Below are 17,112 nucleotides of genomic sequence, written 5' to 3'. Positions count from 1 at the left end.
TGTTGTAATGTGTGATGGAAAGAAGCAAAGATTATTTTTGTCCCCACCAGTGACTACGCTTCTCCACTTGTGCTCTAACTAGCTATCCTCCTTCCTTTTCTTTACATTTTCTCATGAATTATTGGTTAGTCCCATCTCTGCAAATGGTATGTCCGGCATCTAGTGGTGTTTTGCAGTATGACATGACTGGAGTCCTGTCTATCTCTGTAACATGCTGACCAGACCAGATGGGTCGCGTGCGCGAGCGTTGCAAAATAAATGTACACATATGTTATTCAATCATTGCACCCACACTGAGCATCTGCTTAGCCAGGTGCTAATATAGAACTTGGTTCTATTTGTGACACTGGACGCGCTGCAAGTCCTGCATCTTCCATCTCCTCATTGGTTTTAAGGAGCATATATCAAATCAAATTTCAAATCAAATTTATTTATATAGCCCTTCTTACATCAGCTGATATCTCAAAGTGCTGTACAGAAACCCAGCCTAAAACCCCAAACAGCAAGCAATGCAGGTGTAGAAGCACGGTGGCTCGGAAAAACTCCCTAGAAAGGCCAAAACCTAGGAAGAAACCTAGAGAGGAACCAGGCTATGAGGGGTGGCCAGTCCTCTTCTGGCTGTGCCGGGTGGAGATTATAATAGAACATGGCCAAGATGTTCAAATGTTCATAAATGACCAGCATGGTCAAATAATAATAATCACAGTAGTTGTCGAGGGTGCAGCAAGTCAGCCCCTCAGGAGTAAATGTCAGTTGGCTTTTCATAGCCGATCATTAAGAGTATCTCTACCGCTCCTGCTGTCTCTAGAGAGTTGAAAACAGCAGGTCTGGGACAGGGAGCACGTCCGGTGAACAGGTCAGGGTTCCATAGCCGCAGGCAGAACAGTTGAAACTGGAGCAGGAGCACGGCCAGGTGGACTGGGGACAGCAAGGAGTCATCATGCCAGGTAGTCCTGAGGCATGGTCCTAGGGCTCAGGTCCTCCGAGAGAGAAAGAGCGAATTAGAGAGAGCATACTTAAATTCACACAGGACACCGGATAAGACAGGAGAAGTACTCCAGATATAACAAACTGACCCTAGCCCCCCGACACAAACTACTGCAGCATAAATACTGGAGGCTGAGACAGGAGAGGTCGGGAGACACTGTGGCCCCATCCGACGATACGCCCGGACAGGACCAAACAGGCAGGATATAACACTACCCACTTTGCCAAAGCACAGCCCCCACACCACTAGAGGGATATCTTCAACCACCAACTTACCATCCTGAGACAAGGCCGAGTATAGCCCACAAAGATCTCCGCCACGGCGCAACCCAAGGGGGGGGTGCCAACCCATACAGGAAGACCACGTCAGTGACTCAACCCACTCAAGTGACGCACCCCTCCTAGGGACGGCATGGAAGAGCACCAGTAAGAAAATGTATATAAAACATCCTCACTACATTTTTTTAAATGCTCACGAATTTCTACAAAATGAGCACAAATGTATATTAAACATGGCTACAAATTATGAAACGAGCTCACGAATTGTAAAATGTCCACGTACTGTAATATACATCCACTATACTTTTAGTTTTGGATGTTATGATGATATTCCCTGGAGGTCGGGGCCCACAGGGCAGGTGCCCTGCGTGACCATTCGGTAATCTGGCCCTGATCATCAAGTTAAACCACAGGTATTGTTGTTACACATCCTCACACTGTCTTGTAAGATAAAACTGAGACTGGAGCCAGCTTCCATTTTACCAAATTTTATTGTCCAAAGTCATTGTCATAGTCCAGAAGTATTGGATGAAAATCCACAATGTTGGTGCCATACAGGAGCACTGACCAATCTGCCTCCAAAAGACTGCTGCTGGTTTTGAGGATGGTGTGGAGGTCAGTGGTTGATGATCTGAGCACCCCCTGAGATGGTGAGCATGGTTTCAGTAGACCACTATTGAGCTGGTAGATCAGATAGGAGCTTTGAGGAAAGGTAATTTAGTGCTTTGAATGTGGTTCATATTGCCTTATAGTGGATTCAGGACTTGGACAAGGAGTCAATGCAGTTTAAAGATGTATTTACATGGGGGTTTGGATGATAGTGTCAAATTTCTTAAAATGAGCGAAAATATTGGAGTTTGGGGACTGGAGGGGAAAATAGTCAGGTTGGGAAATGTGCAAATATTTAGATACAAATATATAGTAAAATTGGGGATTATTCAGATTTTCCTGTTGAAAAAGAGAAAAGACAGAAAGATATAATCTTACAGTATATTAAATTCATCCCATTGGGCCAAAGCTGGTTGAATAAACGTTGTTTCCACCTCATTTCAACAACAATAAAATCTATGTGATGACGGTGAATCAACGTGGAAAACACAATTGGATTTTTTTCACCCAACTTTTAACCAACATTTTTGGTTGATTTCACATTTTGGTTGATTTCCCAAATTGAAATCAAAACTAGACATTGAACTGATGTCTGTGCCCAGTGGTATTGGATTTCTGTAATCATATCAACTCATTTGTCACACTTCTTCAAATCATCCAGAGAGAATGTACCTTTCTTTGAGATGACCTCCCTCAAGGATTCTCGCTCTTTCCTCGGAGCGAATTTGTCCCACATTTTAGCAAAGTCGCCATTGGTGGCCACGTTTCTCAAGATATTGCGACCATGATGCCTGTGGACAAAGATATTAATACCATCTTAAATGTGCAACATATCAAAATTTCTGCTGTCTGTGATTAAAAACAGTACTCAATTGATGGCAACCTGAGAAAAAATATCCCATCAAAATAAGACATACATTAGGTAGAATTTGCAAGAGGGTCGGTTTGAGTAATGCACCGCATTACCTGATCTACAAATCATTTCAACTATCTAACAACTCGGTATTAACCGTTCGTCATTATGAAAATCTTAGCGAATCTGCACAGCGCTTGGCACAGGCCGACCATTGTGATCAACTAGGGTTGTCTTCATTAGGCACCAAACAGAAGGAAGGAAACTGAATCAGGTACTGACTATTTGGACTCATTTACATTTTACATTTTTACCCCAATTTCATGGTATCCAATTGGTAGTTACAATCTTGTCCCATCGCTGCAACTCCCGTAAGAACTCTGGAGAGGCGAAGGTCGAGAGTCGTGCGTCCTCCGAAACACAACCCAGCCAAGTCGCACTGCTTCTTGACACAATGCCCGCTTAACCTGGAAGCCAGCTGCACCAATGTGTCAGAGGAAACCCCATACAACTGGCGACCATGTCAGCGTGCACTGCACCCCGCCCACCACAGGAGGTCGCTCGTTGGCGATGGGAGAAGAACATCCCTGCCGGCCTTTGGCTTTGGCTTCGGCTAAGCTTTTGGCTTTTTCACTTTCAAACCCACATGAGTGCCTGGACTTGGATTTTTCTATGCCACGTAGCACTTATTTGTGTTTATAATTTTTCCTTTTTGTTTTCAATTACTATTCCCCTCCAAGAGAACCTGTGGTTGTTTTGGAATACCTCAAATCTGCAATTCAATCCATGACACCCTTTAGCATAGATGCTGTAGACAATGTGGCTTTTAAAGGCAATTTCAATTTGTATTCGCGGTAAACGCTGCAGATGTTGACTCAAGAGTAAATTACCTTTTTAAAGCTGCATTGTCGGCGATCTAGTGCTATAGCGAGCCATGGATTGAATCCCGGCCTTAACTGTTATGTTGAAGCAAGCTACTTTACAGGAGGAACTTCCCACCTGGCTTCCTGTGCAGGGTCCACAGCCAGTTTACTGACGGCAATCAAGAAGCGGTCAGTAAGGTCTTTCTTCCCCGACAGGAGACGAGCCATCCCCATGACCTCAGCCAGTCTCTCCAGGTGCTGAGCAGTGCAGCTCCTCACCGCAGCGTTGCGGTGGCTGAGGAAGGAAAAACAGAGCACATCAGTTACATGTCATAGAGATACATGAGTTAGGAGACAATTGATAATGGATTGTATTGATGAAGTCTCATCGATGGATCAAAATGTTCAGTAAGACTTTATATTAAGGTCCCTTAATATACCATTTATAAACTGTTTGTAAAGAGTTCACTTACCATTCATTATTCCTACATTTGTAAATGTCAATAAGAAATCTATAAATAGTTATTTACACATTTATAAACGCTATTTTAAATGATTTGTTCATGATTTATCAGATAATTAATAAGGTGTTTGATCATAGTATGTTCACAATTTGTAAATGATTAATAATGTACTATAAACCAGTTATAAAGGAGGTGTTGTCAAGGCATTTGTTAATGATTGATTAATGGTTTGACTCACCAATTATATACATATTTTTAAATGTATTTATAAATGTCACGACTGGTGTATTTATTAATGAGTGCATTTATGAATGTGAGTACATGCACTTACTAATACCTCAGTACCTCAAGAATAGCCCCTAATCTAAAGTGTTCACTATATATACTTTATAAATGTTTATAAATGACTTGTTACTCCCCAAAGGCTAGCACACATCAGTAGACAGTACCTCTCCACCAATGGCTAAAAATAATCTAAATAACGCATTGGTAAAATAAGAAGTACACAACACAAGGAGGTATAAGACATAATAAAAAAATGTGATTCTATTAAAATGTGACGTCTATTGTTGGGGTGAGTTGCTGCCGGAAGTGTTGTGGAATAACTTAGCATGCTGATGAAAAAGACAGTTAATTAAAAACTAGCAGTATTTCAATCTTCTCGATTTCGAGACTTGGATAATGGGATAATTTGTGTAAGTCCGGATCTACCCCTTAGTGAGTGTTAATTGACCCCTCTCCCTCTTTACCTCAGCCCACCGACCAGCAGGGCATTCATGACACGGGTAGGGGTGCAGCTCTGCACCATGTGACTCAGGGCAAAGTTTGCACCCTGCCGGATGAAGGTGTTGGCCTCGCTGGCTTTGTGCAGCAGCACGCGTGCCGTCCCCTCCACCTCACTGTCCATGGCCCTCTGGAGGTGAACGTACATGTCACCCAGTGTGGCCATGGCAGCACAGGACACTGCAGAGCGTAGGTTCTTCACCTGAATCATAATAACACGCACAGGACCAGCTATTAATGTTGAGCAGTACAACCCACGAACATCAGAAACATGACACAATCATTTGACTTGTTCTCCAAATGTAGCAGATTTGTGCAGATGAATGAATAGGGCAGTGAATGAATACAGCTACCTCATTTATAATGGCAAGGCAGATATCATGGAGTTTAGGCATCAGTATGTCCATGTGGTTCTGAGCCATCACACGGAGAGAGGTCAAGCCCTCGATCTTCTTCTGCCTGCAATTCAGTGAAAGAAACGTAAGCAATTTCGACAACATTTTCCAAAAACATTATAATGATGTTCATCAATTAGGACTCTGGTCTCTTAATTTCAGAAGTTTTTACGCTCTGTAGCTCAAATCTACATTTCCAAGGACACTACACTGTGCTTCCTTTAGCCTAGCTCCATTGGTCTTGTCTACAGTGAATGCTCACCAGTCATCAGAGGCAGAGTTGAGCAGCTTGAAGGTCTTAGTCAGGGCCTGCTCTGGGTTGGACAGGGGCTGCAATCTGGCCTGGTCCTGACTCTTCTTCATTTGGCCCTTTGGCTCACTGGCTGCCTTCTTGTCTATGGGTTGACAGCAGCCATCTATCTCTCTATGAACTGTATGTATTTATTTAGGTATTTACTAATTTCCATATGTGTTTGTAACTTTTAACACTAGAACATCTTAGTTCATTATGATATCATTTTAAATTTAGCACACATTTTTTTGGTGCTCACCCTGCTCAGAAGCAGGGTCCAATTAACCTTGAGTAAAGGTTCTCACTGTGAAACAGGCAAAGCCAGTGTGGAAAAATGTCTTAGCCCTGGGCTAAAGCCATTTGTGTCCCTTCCCTTCCTACTGTCTTTCTATCACTCTACCTAGCTTCATCTCCCTGTCTAATTTACATTAGTGTGAGTACATGAGAGGGACTGACCTGAGCCGGTGACAGCCTTTGGCAGGCTAAGGAACCTTATGGGCCGAGGCAGTTTGCTCCTGGGCTTGGTAGGAGGGGGAGCAGGCCTGGGTGGGCTGTCACGCAAGTTGACCGGGGTCCCGACATCCAGGTAGTCACAGAGCTCCACAGGGGTGTTCATATTCATTGAGCTCAGGCTTCCCAGAGAGCTGGTGGCTATTTCCCCCATGGACATGGCCGAGCCCAAACTTCTCCTGCCCATGGCCTTCACCTCATGTACCACCTTTGGCGTAGACCAGAAAAGAATGCTCCCATCATAAAAATACATATAGAACTTGTATATACATAAACTAATACACAGAGAGATCCTGTATTCTAGGTTCTATTCTATCATGCTGTCAAAGAGAGTATCCTTTCTAACCTGTACCCCCGCACACTGACTCGGTACCGATACCCCCTGTATATAGCCTCGTTATTGTTATGTCATTGTGTTACTTTAAATATGATTATTTTTTACTTTAGTATTTGGTCAATCTTTTCTTAACTCTTCTTGAACTACACTGTTGGTTTCACAGTAAGGTCTACACTTGTTGTGTTTGGCGCACGTGATAAATAAAGTTTGATTTGATTATAAGACATGGAACCACTATCTGTTTTGGCAATTTATCAGTCCAAGTATAATTTTGAACTGCATATTTTTACATTTACTATAAATTTGAAGTCCATCCTACCTTCCAGGCCTCCTCCTTCAGGTGAGTCTCGATGTCCCTCTCCTCCTCAATCAGGTCAATGGGTCTGTTGTCAGCACAGCCCTGGTCCGACTGGACTTTCAGGGCTTTGACTCCCCGCCTGCCCTTCTTCTTCTTGCCCCTCTTGGAGGGAGCTCCAGTGGGAGGGACGGGAACAGGCCACACGCTACTGCTGCTGAATGACTTATTTACCTGGAGGGACTCCAGAGAGTGAGATCCGGGTCGAACTTGGGCTCCGTCCACCCCTACCACGTTCTTAAGTGGGGCCAAAGCTATGTGTTCAAGCCTTCGTGGCAAAGGCCTTGGTGGAGCTTTCGGCCGCGGAATGCACTGAATAGAGGGGACGAAGTGGTGCGCGAAGGTGCTGCCAACCCCGATGAGAGCAGTCCGGACATAATTCTCATGGATAGCACTTATCTTTCTTTGCTTTACTTCCATGGCCTCTCTCTCAGCTCTCTGCATCTGCAGAAGTCTGGCATCACTGATGAAGCCACGATGGCCCTCTGGGATTGGGTAGCTCTCCTGATAGACCTGGATCACAATGGGACAGTATGAAATGAATAGCAGAAGTGAAGTAGGCAAAATAGTTTTTACAGTGTGTCAAAAAAAGCTTTTATGCTAAAGATTTTATGGATGTAGGCCTACTGTATGTCTATGAAAGCACAAAATAAACACAGTGATATTTTTGAAAAACTGATGAGCCTTACAAAACTTGAAAACTTGTCCTGGTCATCCTGTTGGTTTAAAGCCATGTTTTGCTTCCTCAAGTGTTCGATGACACTCTTCATCGGAGAATTCTCCTTCTGGAGTTTGTCAAACTCACTTGATTTTCTTCCTCGATAAGCCATTGATGATAAATATGAACACTCTCAAAATAAGAACTTAACCTATCTCTGTGAGAGATCTATCATGAAATGAGTGGAAATGAAATGTTGCTTGTCAGATGGAACCAGCAATGATATGATGGCAAGGCTTCCGTTACATTGTGATGTCATAATGGGGTCTGTTGACAGTGCTGAGCACATCAGCACATGGTGAACATTCATGAAAGCTTTTTGATTCCCATATAAAATCATAAATGTGGTGAATTTGTAAATTATATATATATAAACTCAGCAAACAAACAAAAACGTCCCTTTTTAGGGACCCTGTCTTTCAAAGAGAATTCAAGTAACTTCACAGATCTTCATTGTAAAGGGTTTAACTTCTACTTGGTACTCATCCCGGATCCGGGAGCACCCTCATCAGTAAAAAAGCTGACTAGCATAGCCTAGCATCGTCATATCTTTGTCATTTAGCATCAGATAATTTAACATCAACAAAACGTAAAACCTCCTCACTACAGCCTTGATCGCCTGCCCCCATACATGCACTCTTTTCAAAGTTATGTACAGGAGCCTGAGCTTCCTTAAAGCCTGCCACATAACCCTCCACCGTATTAACTTCTACTTGGTACTCATCCCGGATCCGGGAGGTCCCTCAGTAAAAAAGCTGACTAGCATAGCCTAGCATAGCGCCACAAGTAAATACTAGCATCTAAATATCATGAAATCACAAGTCCAAGACACCAGCTGAAAGATACACATCTTGTGAATCCAGCCATCATTTCCGATTTTTAAAATGTTTTACAGGGAAAACACTATGTATTTCTATTAGCTAACCACGATAGCAAAAGACCCATCCGCACATTTTCACAATTTTTTTACTGCATAGGTAGCTATCACAAATTCGACCAAATAAAGATATAAATAGTCACTAACCAAGAAACAACTTCATCAGATGACAGTCTGATAACATATTTATTGTATAGCATATGTTTGTTCGAAAAATGTGCATATTTCAGGTATAAATCATAGTTTTACATTGCAGCCACCATCACAACTCTCACCAAAGCAGCCAGAATAACTACAGAAACCAACGTGAAATACCTAAATACTCATCATAAAACATTTATGAAAAATACACGGTGTACAACAAATGAAAGACAAACATCTTGTGAATCCAGCCAATATTTCAGATTTTTTAAGTGTTTTACAGCGAAAACACAATATAACATTATATTAGCTTACTACAATAGCCCACCACACAACCGCATTCATTCAAGGCACGTTAGCGATAGCGAATAAACCAGCAAAAGATATTAACCTTCTCAAACTTCATCAGATGGCAGTCCTATAACATCATATTACACAATACATATATGGTTTGTTCGAAAATGTGCATATTTAGCGGTACAATTCGTGGTTGAACAATGTGAATACTAGCCAAACAGCACAAAATAATCTGGATATATTTCTGACACTCACATCATCTAATCAAATAACTAATCATATACTTTACTAAAAAATACAGGTTGGACAGCAAATGAAAGATACACTAGTTCTTAATGCAACCGCTGTGTTAGATTTTTAAAAATAACCTTATTACGACATACAGCTTACGTTATAGCGAAACAGCGCCCGAAATCTGGGCGGAATATAGTCTAAACATTTGACAGAAATACGAAATAATATCATAAATGGTTCCTACTATTTGATGAGCTTCCATCAGAATCTTGTACAAGTTGTCCTTTGTCCAGAATAATCGTTGTTCGGTTGTAGAATGTCGTCTTCATCTGTGGAATTAGCTAACAAAGCTGGCCATGCGGCACGGAAGTGTCCAACTCACAATAACGCATTACAAACAAAATACCGAAAATCGCAATCAACTGATATAAACTGCTATAAGTCGGTTTAATATAACTAGTTTATGATGTTTTTAACACATATATCAAATAAAATCAGAGCCGGAGATATCTAACATCGATAACGACAGCTTTTCAGAACGCAATCCAGGTGACCGATTTGCGCCATGGTGAAGAAAGGAAAGAGTGTGGTCGCGCCATTCCAACAGGTCTTATTCGGCCTCAGATAGAGCTATACACCCCATTCCAATTCTCACTGCCTACTGCCATCTAGCGGAAGGCGTATGCAGTGCATGTAGACCCATAGATTTACATTTTAGTCATTTAGCAGACACTCTTATACAGAGCGACTTCCAGTAGAGTGCATACATTTGTTTATTACATTTTACATACTGAGACAAGGAAATCCCTACCGGCCAAACCCTCCCTAACGACGCTATGCCAATTGTGCGTCGCCCCACGGACCTCCCGGTTGCGGCCGGCTGCAACAGAGCCTGGGCGCGAACCTAGAGACTCTGGTGGCGCAGCTAGCACTGCGATGCAGAGCCCTAGACCACTGCGCCACCCGGGAGGTCAGATAGATTAGATTCCATGCAAATTAATAAACTGACCCTGGAACAGAGCCCTCGATTTCAGATTTCTCACTTCCTGACAGGAAGTTTGCTGCAAAATTAGTTCTGTTTTACTCACAGATATAATTCAAACGGTTTTAGAAACTAGAGTGTTTTCTATCCAATAGTAATAATAATATGCATATTGTACGAGCAAGAATTGAGTACGAGGCAGTTTAATTTGGGAACGATTTTTTACAAAGTGGAAATAGCGCCCCCCCCCCCTATTGAGAAAAGGTTTTAAGCACTGTTTCCCATGCACAATCCCTCCATCAGTGCTCAGACTGTCCGCAATAGGCTGAGAGAGGCTGGACTGAGGGCTTGTAGGCCTGTTGTAAGGCAGGTCCTCACCAGACATCACCGGCAACAGCGTCGCCTACTGAGCTTGTTGTCATTGCAGGCAGTCTCAACGCTGTGTATTACAGGGAAGACATCCTCCTCCCTCATATGGTACACTTCCTGCAGGCTCATCCTGACAGGACCGTCCAGCATGACAATGCCGCCAGCCATGATGCTCGTTCTGTGCATGATTTCCTGCAAGACAGGAATATCAGTGTTCTGCCATGGTCAGCAAAGAGCCCAGATCTCAATCCCATTGAGCACATCTGGGACCTGTTGGATCAGAGGGTGAGAGCTAGGGCCATTCCCCACAGAAATGTCCGGAAACTTGCAGGTGCCTTGGTGGAAGAGTGGGGTAACATCTCACAGCAAGAACTGGCAAATCTGGTGCAGTCCATGAGGAGGAGATGCACTGCAGTACTTAATGCAGTTGGTGGCCACACCAGATAGTGACTGTTACCCACCCTCTGTTCAGGGACACATTATTCCATTTATGTGGAACTGGTTCAATTTATGTCTCAGTTGTTATATCTTGCTATGTTCATACAAATATTTATACATGTTAAGTTTGCTGAAAATAAACGCAGTTGACAATGAGGACGTTTCTTTTTTTGCTGAATTTATATACACTGCTCAAAAAAATAAAGGGAACACTTAAACAACACAATGTAACTCCAAGTCAATCACACTTCTGTGAAATCAAACTGCTATCAAACTTCCCGCCAATATCCAGCAACTTCACACAGCCATTGAAGAGGAGTGGGACAACATTCCACAGACCACAATCAACAGACTGATCACCTCAATGTGAAGATGTGTTGCGCTGCATGAGGCAAATGGTGGTCACACCAGATACTGACTGGTTTTCTCATCCACGCCCCTACCTTTATTTTTAAGGTATCTGTGACCAACAGATGCATATCTATATTCCCAGTCATGTGAAATCCATAGATTCGGGCCTAATTCATGTATTTCAATTGACTGATTTCCTTTGAACTGTAACTCTGTCATTAATGTTCACGTTTTGCCAAAGAGATCTTAGTCGTGCATCTAACTGACTCATCTCTCCTTGAATGATAACAAATACTTTATTTAAGAATCCCTATTGTTGACCAATCACCAACGAAGGGGCGTAGATTTCGGCTCCGAACTTCGCTTGCTTCCAGAAAATGCCACATCACACCATGACTGACCCACCGCCAAACCGGTCATGCTGGAGGATGTTGCAGGCAGCAGAACGTTCTCCACGGCGTCTCCAGACTCTGTCACGTCTGTCACATGTGCTCAGTGTGAACCTGCTTTCATCTGTGAAGAGCACAGGGCGCCAGTGGCGAATTTGCCAATCTTGGTGTTCTCTGGCAAATGCCAAACGTCATGCACGGTGTTGGGCTGTAAGCACAACCCCCACCTGTGGACGTCGGGCCCTCATACCACCCTCATGGAGTCTGTTTCTGACCGTTTGAGCAGACACATGCACATTTGTGGCCTGCTGGAGGTCATTTTGCAGGGCTCTGGCAGTGCACCTCCTGCACAAAGGCGGAGGTAGCGGTCCTGCTGCTGGGTTGTTGCCCTCCTCCACGTCTCCTGGTAGCGCCTCCATGCTCTGGACACTACGCTGACAGACACAGCAAACCTTCTTGCCACAGCTCGCATTGATGTGCCATCCTGGATGAACTGCACTACCTGAGCCACTTGTGTGGGTTGTAGACTCCGTCTCATGCTACCACTAGAGTGAAAGCACCACCAGCATTCAAAAGTGACCAAAACATCAGCCAGGAAGCATAGGAACTGAGAAGTGGTCTGTGGTCACCACCTGCAGAATCACTCCTTTATTGGGGGTCTTGCTAATTGCCTATAATTTCCACCTTTTGTCTATTCCATTTGCACAACAGCATGTGAAATTTATTGTCAATCAGTGTTGCTTCCTAAGTGGACAGTTTGATTTCACAGAAGTGTGATTGACTTGGAGTTACATTGTGTTGTTTAAGTGTTCCCTTTATTTTTTTGAGCAGTGTATTATACACATATAACTTAGACATTACAAAAACATATTTTTGTGCATTTTGGATTTCCTACATTTACTTACTGTACAGACAAGTATATTTTATACATATCTTAAAAAACGTATTTTTTATGTATTCCATAGACAGAACGAAATATATTGAGATGCATTTTGAATTGCTAAATGTCAAAATATTTTTTTTCTGTGTCACGTGTTTATGCCCATTTATGTACATCCTGTATATGTTACCCTTCCAATTAGCTTATCATATAAACTAGACCTTGAAAAGTAGGGTTTACTTCACTTTTAATCATGTTAGCACAGGTAACAGCTGTTTACAGTCTTTCTTTAGTTTTTCATTCTTACTCTACCCAATTCACTTAAACTATATTTCTTTATTCCCCATGGGCTTCACCAGAGTACCCCCTAGTGGCTGGAACACAACTGTATTAAGCCCCTTACAACACCCCCCCCTGCAAAAACGAAATGTTTGTGAGTTTGGAGGGAGTTATCCTGTTCCGACTCCCTCTAAGGGTGTGAACCGTAATCTCTTTCGGTGTGTTGAGGGGTTCAGTGGTTTTGGAGGGAGTCTGAAGTTTGATCTCTAGCGATGAGTGTGGGGTCTGTCCCGTGGTGGTGTCCCCCTCACTCCTAGGGAGGAGCCACTGAGACATGTGATGAGGCCAAGGAAGATCCCTCTGCAAGGACGGGATAGGACACATCACAACACTGCTGCTCATTCATATTCAAACACACCTCAGAGTACGGACACAAACATGGACGCCAACCGCCCCACACACACACAATGAACTTACCTGTACATATCAGAATCATACATTCGACAGCCACCTCTTCCCCCACATGTATTGATCCCCCACCTCAAACATGTTGAGTCAATTCCAGATGCTGGAATGGTGCTGGAATGCAGGTGCAGTAGGGCCTAGTATGTAATGATGTGATACCATGTGTACCCCATATCCTGTGTTTGTGTTGATGTTTTTTACATTTTATTTAACTTTTATTTAAACAAGGAGTCACATTGAGATTAAACATCTATTTTACAAGAGTGCCCTGTAAAAGTTGAAGTCATATTGAACAACTACCAGAGAAGCTTTTCTACATAGGAATTTTATACCATATTTTTTCCATACATCAAAATAATACTTTGTCAATCAGCAATTACTTACATACATATGGCCTCAACAAGGCTCCAGTTAATGGTTGAAAATAACTTGTCAGTGCCAATGAGTTACACTGAGTGTATAAAATATTAAGAACACCTGCTCTTTCCATGACAGACTGACCAGGTGAATCCAGGTTAACGCTATAATCCCTTATGGATGTCACTAGTTAAATCCACTTAAATCAGTGTAGATAAAGAGGAGGAGACAGGTTTTAAAACATATTGTAAGACTTGAGACAATTGAGAATGTGTATGAGTATGTGTGCCATATAGAGGGTGAATGGGCAAGACAGAATATTTACGTGCCTTTCAACGGGGCATGGTAGTAGGTGCCAGGGGTACCAGTTTGTGTCAAGAACTAAAACGCCGCTGGGTTTTTTACGCTCAACAGTTTCCCGTGTGTATCAAGAATGGTCCACCACTCAAAAGACATACAGCCAAATTGACACAACTATGGGAAGCAGGCCAGCATCCCTGTGAATGTGTTGTACACTCAGTACATTGATAGTATTGGTACCGTGTTCTTGCCGTAACCTGTAAAGCTGGAGCAGCCTGCGAGGCAGGGGGAGGTGTAGGTGATGCCGTTGTCTGAACACACAGGGTCCCACTCCCCAGCCAAGCAGGAGCAGTCTGTTACACTCCGACAACAGGCTGCCATCGTACACCAGGGGACCTGGGGGACAGAGAAAATGGCTGGTAATAATGATGTTTAAATAATTGTTGCTGAACTATCATTGACATAGGCAGTGACAAAACAGCCAGGAAACCTGTCTCAGTAACAACCATACTGTATATTCCCACAAGAGGGAGCCCCGGCACAAGCCCATGTGTGTTTTGGTCTAACTCTCCCTCATATTCCACTGATCAAAACTTTTGTTTTTATCAACCAACCAATCAGATGTCATATTTACCTGTTGTAGGACACGGTCAGACCAGCCACCTGATCGTTGTCACACTTAGTGCCAGACTGCAGAAGGAGGAGGAGGTAGGCCATGAAGGAGGTGACGAAAGACAGCTGGGCTCCAGACACAACGCCAAGCTTATACCTCTTCATCAGTAGACCTCCCAGGAATATCCCCACCACACCCGCAGGCAGGTTCAACTCACCTGGAAAAGATCTACTCACACATCTATAGTGCTACCAGTGTGCTGGAGTTTCATTTCCACTCATGTTCAACAAACCTACAGGGGATGGGAGAGAACAAAAAAAGTGTATTTAATGCCATTCAACATCAGTACTGACAGGATGGAACATTTCAGTTGGAGCATGTTCAGGTTTCTATGGCTTCGTTGAGACAGGCAGCCCAATTCAGTCATTTTTTTGATTAATTGGTCTTTTGACCAATCAGATATGCTCTGAAAAAGAGCTGATGCAAAAATATCTAATGTGATTGGTCAAAAGACCAATTAGTGGAAAAAATATAATAATTGGGAAGCCTGTCTAAACGCATCCCTTGTTTCTCTGTCTCTGACCCAAACTTCAGTCCTTGCATCGATTACAGAGGGCTGAAAAGGATTACGATCAAGAATCGTTACCCCCTACCCGATGTCCGCCGCCTTGGTGTTGGCCCTAGGAGCCTAATTCTTCACCAAATTGGACCTCCGCAACGCTTAAAATCTGGTGAGAATCAGGGAGGGAGATGAGTGGAAAACTGCCTTTAACACCCCTAGTGGTCACTGAGTATTTAGTCATGACCTTTGGAATATCGAACTCACCGGCAGTCTTTCAAGCATTGATCAATGACACTCTTAGGGATATGTTGAATCGGTTCATCTTTGTTTACCTCGACGACATCCTGATCTTCTCCAAAAACCCTTCCGAAACACATATGGCCCTGTTCCACCTCACCCAAGCAGGTTTTTGCTGGAATCCCGAGGCTGACAGGGCATTCATAGAGCTCAAGGGACGTTTCACCTCCGGACCCATCCTCGTTCATCCTGATCCTACTCGTCCCTTTGTAGTAGAGGTGGACGCCTCGGACACAGGAGCTGGGGCGGTCCTTTCACAGCGGAACGAGGAGGACAAGAAACTGCACCCATGCGCCTTTCTCTCCAAGCGGTTCTCGACCAGCGGAAGGCAACTACGATGTAGGCAACCGGGAGCTCTTGGCAGTTAAGTGGGCCCTTGAGGGGTGGAGACACTGGTTGGAACCACTGCTTCATCTTCTGGTCTCTTCTCTGCACCTGGGTCCAACCTTACCACGTCAGTTATAGCATCTCTTAATCCCTTCTCTTAACATGTATGGCCCCAAAACATAATTAAGCAGCTGACCAATTACTCAAGACTTTAGTTCTAAATTAACTGAGATTAATCAACAACTGGATACATTTCTTTATTTCTAAAGTGAAACTATCCTCCGCATTGGAGTACCTCTACAAGCACAAGTTTAACCAGTATTTCAGTTGTTTTACCGTCCCATGAAGAAGTGTGGCAGGCCTGTGAGGAAGGATCCTACAGCCATGTGGAAACAGCCCATAGCAATGAGCCTGGGCTGGTGCAGCTTCGCCCCAAAATGGCTGACCACAGCCAGGAACAGCAGGTTACCTGCAAGAAACCACAACACTACAGTAGTCAGGAATCGCAAATTATAAACACTGTTTTTTTTTTATATAACTAAAAATGGCATATCAGTTTGTTTACTAGGCTGCAACAACATAGCAGCACATAAAACAATGTTAGAGGTTTGACTGTAGAGTCATGGACAAACGCCAGTCAATCAATGAATAGAAACAACTATAAAACGGGACAGTATTGAGAGCAGACTGATTGAACCACAAAAAAAAATGGAACATGTAGTCTGTATCTGGTTTTTACTACATGAACTCTCAAGCAACTCATACCCATCTCAAAGCTGCCGTCTATGAGTCCGATGAGAGAGCTGGACAGGTCAAAGTGTCTCTCTGAGTGATGGCACTCTTCATGTAGGTCCCTGACAGAGCTTTGGTGAAGGAGGTGAATGACAGGGCCACGATGAACTGCTGACAAACACAAGAGAGAGAACATTAGTGTGTGTTTGTCCATGTGTATGTGCATGCGTGGATGCTTGTGCAGACAGAGTGCATGTGTAGCTGAGGTGGCCTGCAATAGTAAAAAGAACGGACACAAGTTTACATCTGCAAAGTTCTGCAGCTTTCTTTATTCTGAAGAATGTTTTTTTTCTCTTGTTCAATTGTCTATTTTCTTGTTAGTACTTTGAAAATATTCACATCAAACAAGTGCACACTTTAAAAAACACAACATAAATGCACTTGACCTAAATCAGAATTCAAAAGTGTTCCACAAATAACCCTGTCTTTGTGGTTTTCATGTGAAACCATACACTATGTATTTCACATTCATACAATAGAAACACCTATATATGAAAACATAAATAACTGAATGTTTTTCTATATACCGCTACCTCTATAGAAAACTGACAACAATACATTCAGCTTTAAGATAGTGGCACCTCCAGAAAATCGCCTCTCTCTCACTGTTTGCACTAAAAGTCCACCAGACTGAGCGTGCTCGGCCAGTTTACCAGCTAGTGAGCACAATTTTACACAAAACCAATAACATGGAAAACCAACTCAGAAATCCCTAAC

General features: G+C 43.1%; 1 protein-coding gene across 3 annotated transcripts; it reads right to left on the bottom strand.

Moving 5' to 3' along the window:
* Positions 1–409: 409 nt before the first annotated feature.
* Positions 410–16,503, bottom strand: LOC129819072 (TOG array regulator of axonemal microtubules protein 2-like). 3 transcript variants are annotated; one of them, XM_055875611.1, is made up of 12 exons: positions 16,369–16,503; positions 15,940–16,072; positions 14,439–15,722; positions 14,045–14,200; positions 6,692–7,240; positions 5,982–6,243; positions 5,496–5,628; positions 5,192–5,297; positions 4,805–5,040; positions 3,728–3,886; positions 2,548–2,666; positions 410–2,214 (listed from the first exon to the last, which is right to left on the bottom strand). In XM_055875611.1, the coding sequence occupies exons 4-12, from the start codon at positions 14,183–14,185 to the stop codon at positions 2,201–2,203; spliced, it is 1,719 nt and encodes a 572-aa protein (XP_055731586.1). In that variant the 5' UTR covers positions 14,186–14,200; positions 14,439–15,722; positions 15,940–16,072; positions 16,369–16,503; the 3' UTR covers positions 410–2,200. The 3 variants fall into 3 exon arrangements, with proteins under 3 accessions (XP_055731586.1, XP_055731585.1, XP_055731584.1); XM_055875610.1 differs by having other exon boundaries at positions 14,439–14,634; XM_055875609.1 differs by having other exon boundaries at positions 14,439–16,072.
* Between the last annotated feature and the right edge of the window lie 609 nt (positions 16,504–17,112).

Source organism: Salvelinus fontinalis, chromosome 21 (genome assembly GCF_029448725.1).
Source record: "Salvelinus fontinalis isolate EN_2023a chromosome 21, ASM2944872v1, whole genome shotgun sequence".
Taxonomy (NCBI): domain Eukaryota; kingdom Metazoa; phylum Chordata; class Actinopteri; order Salmoniformes; family Salmonidae; genus Salvelinus; species Salvelinus fontinalis.
Note: the sequence above shows the minus strand (reverse complement) of the source record. Positions and strands in the feature narration are given on the sequence as shown.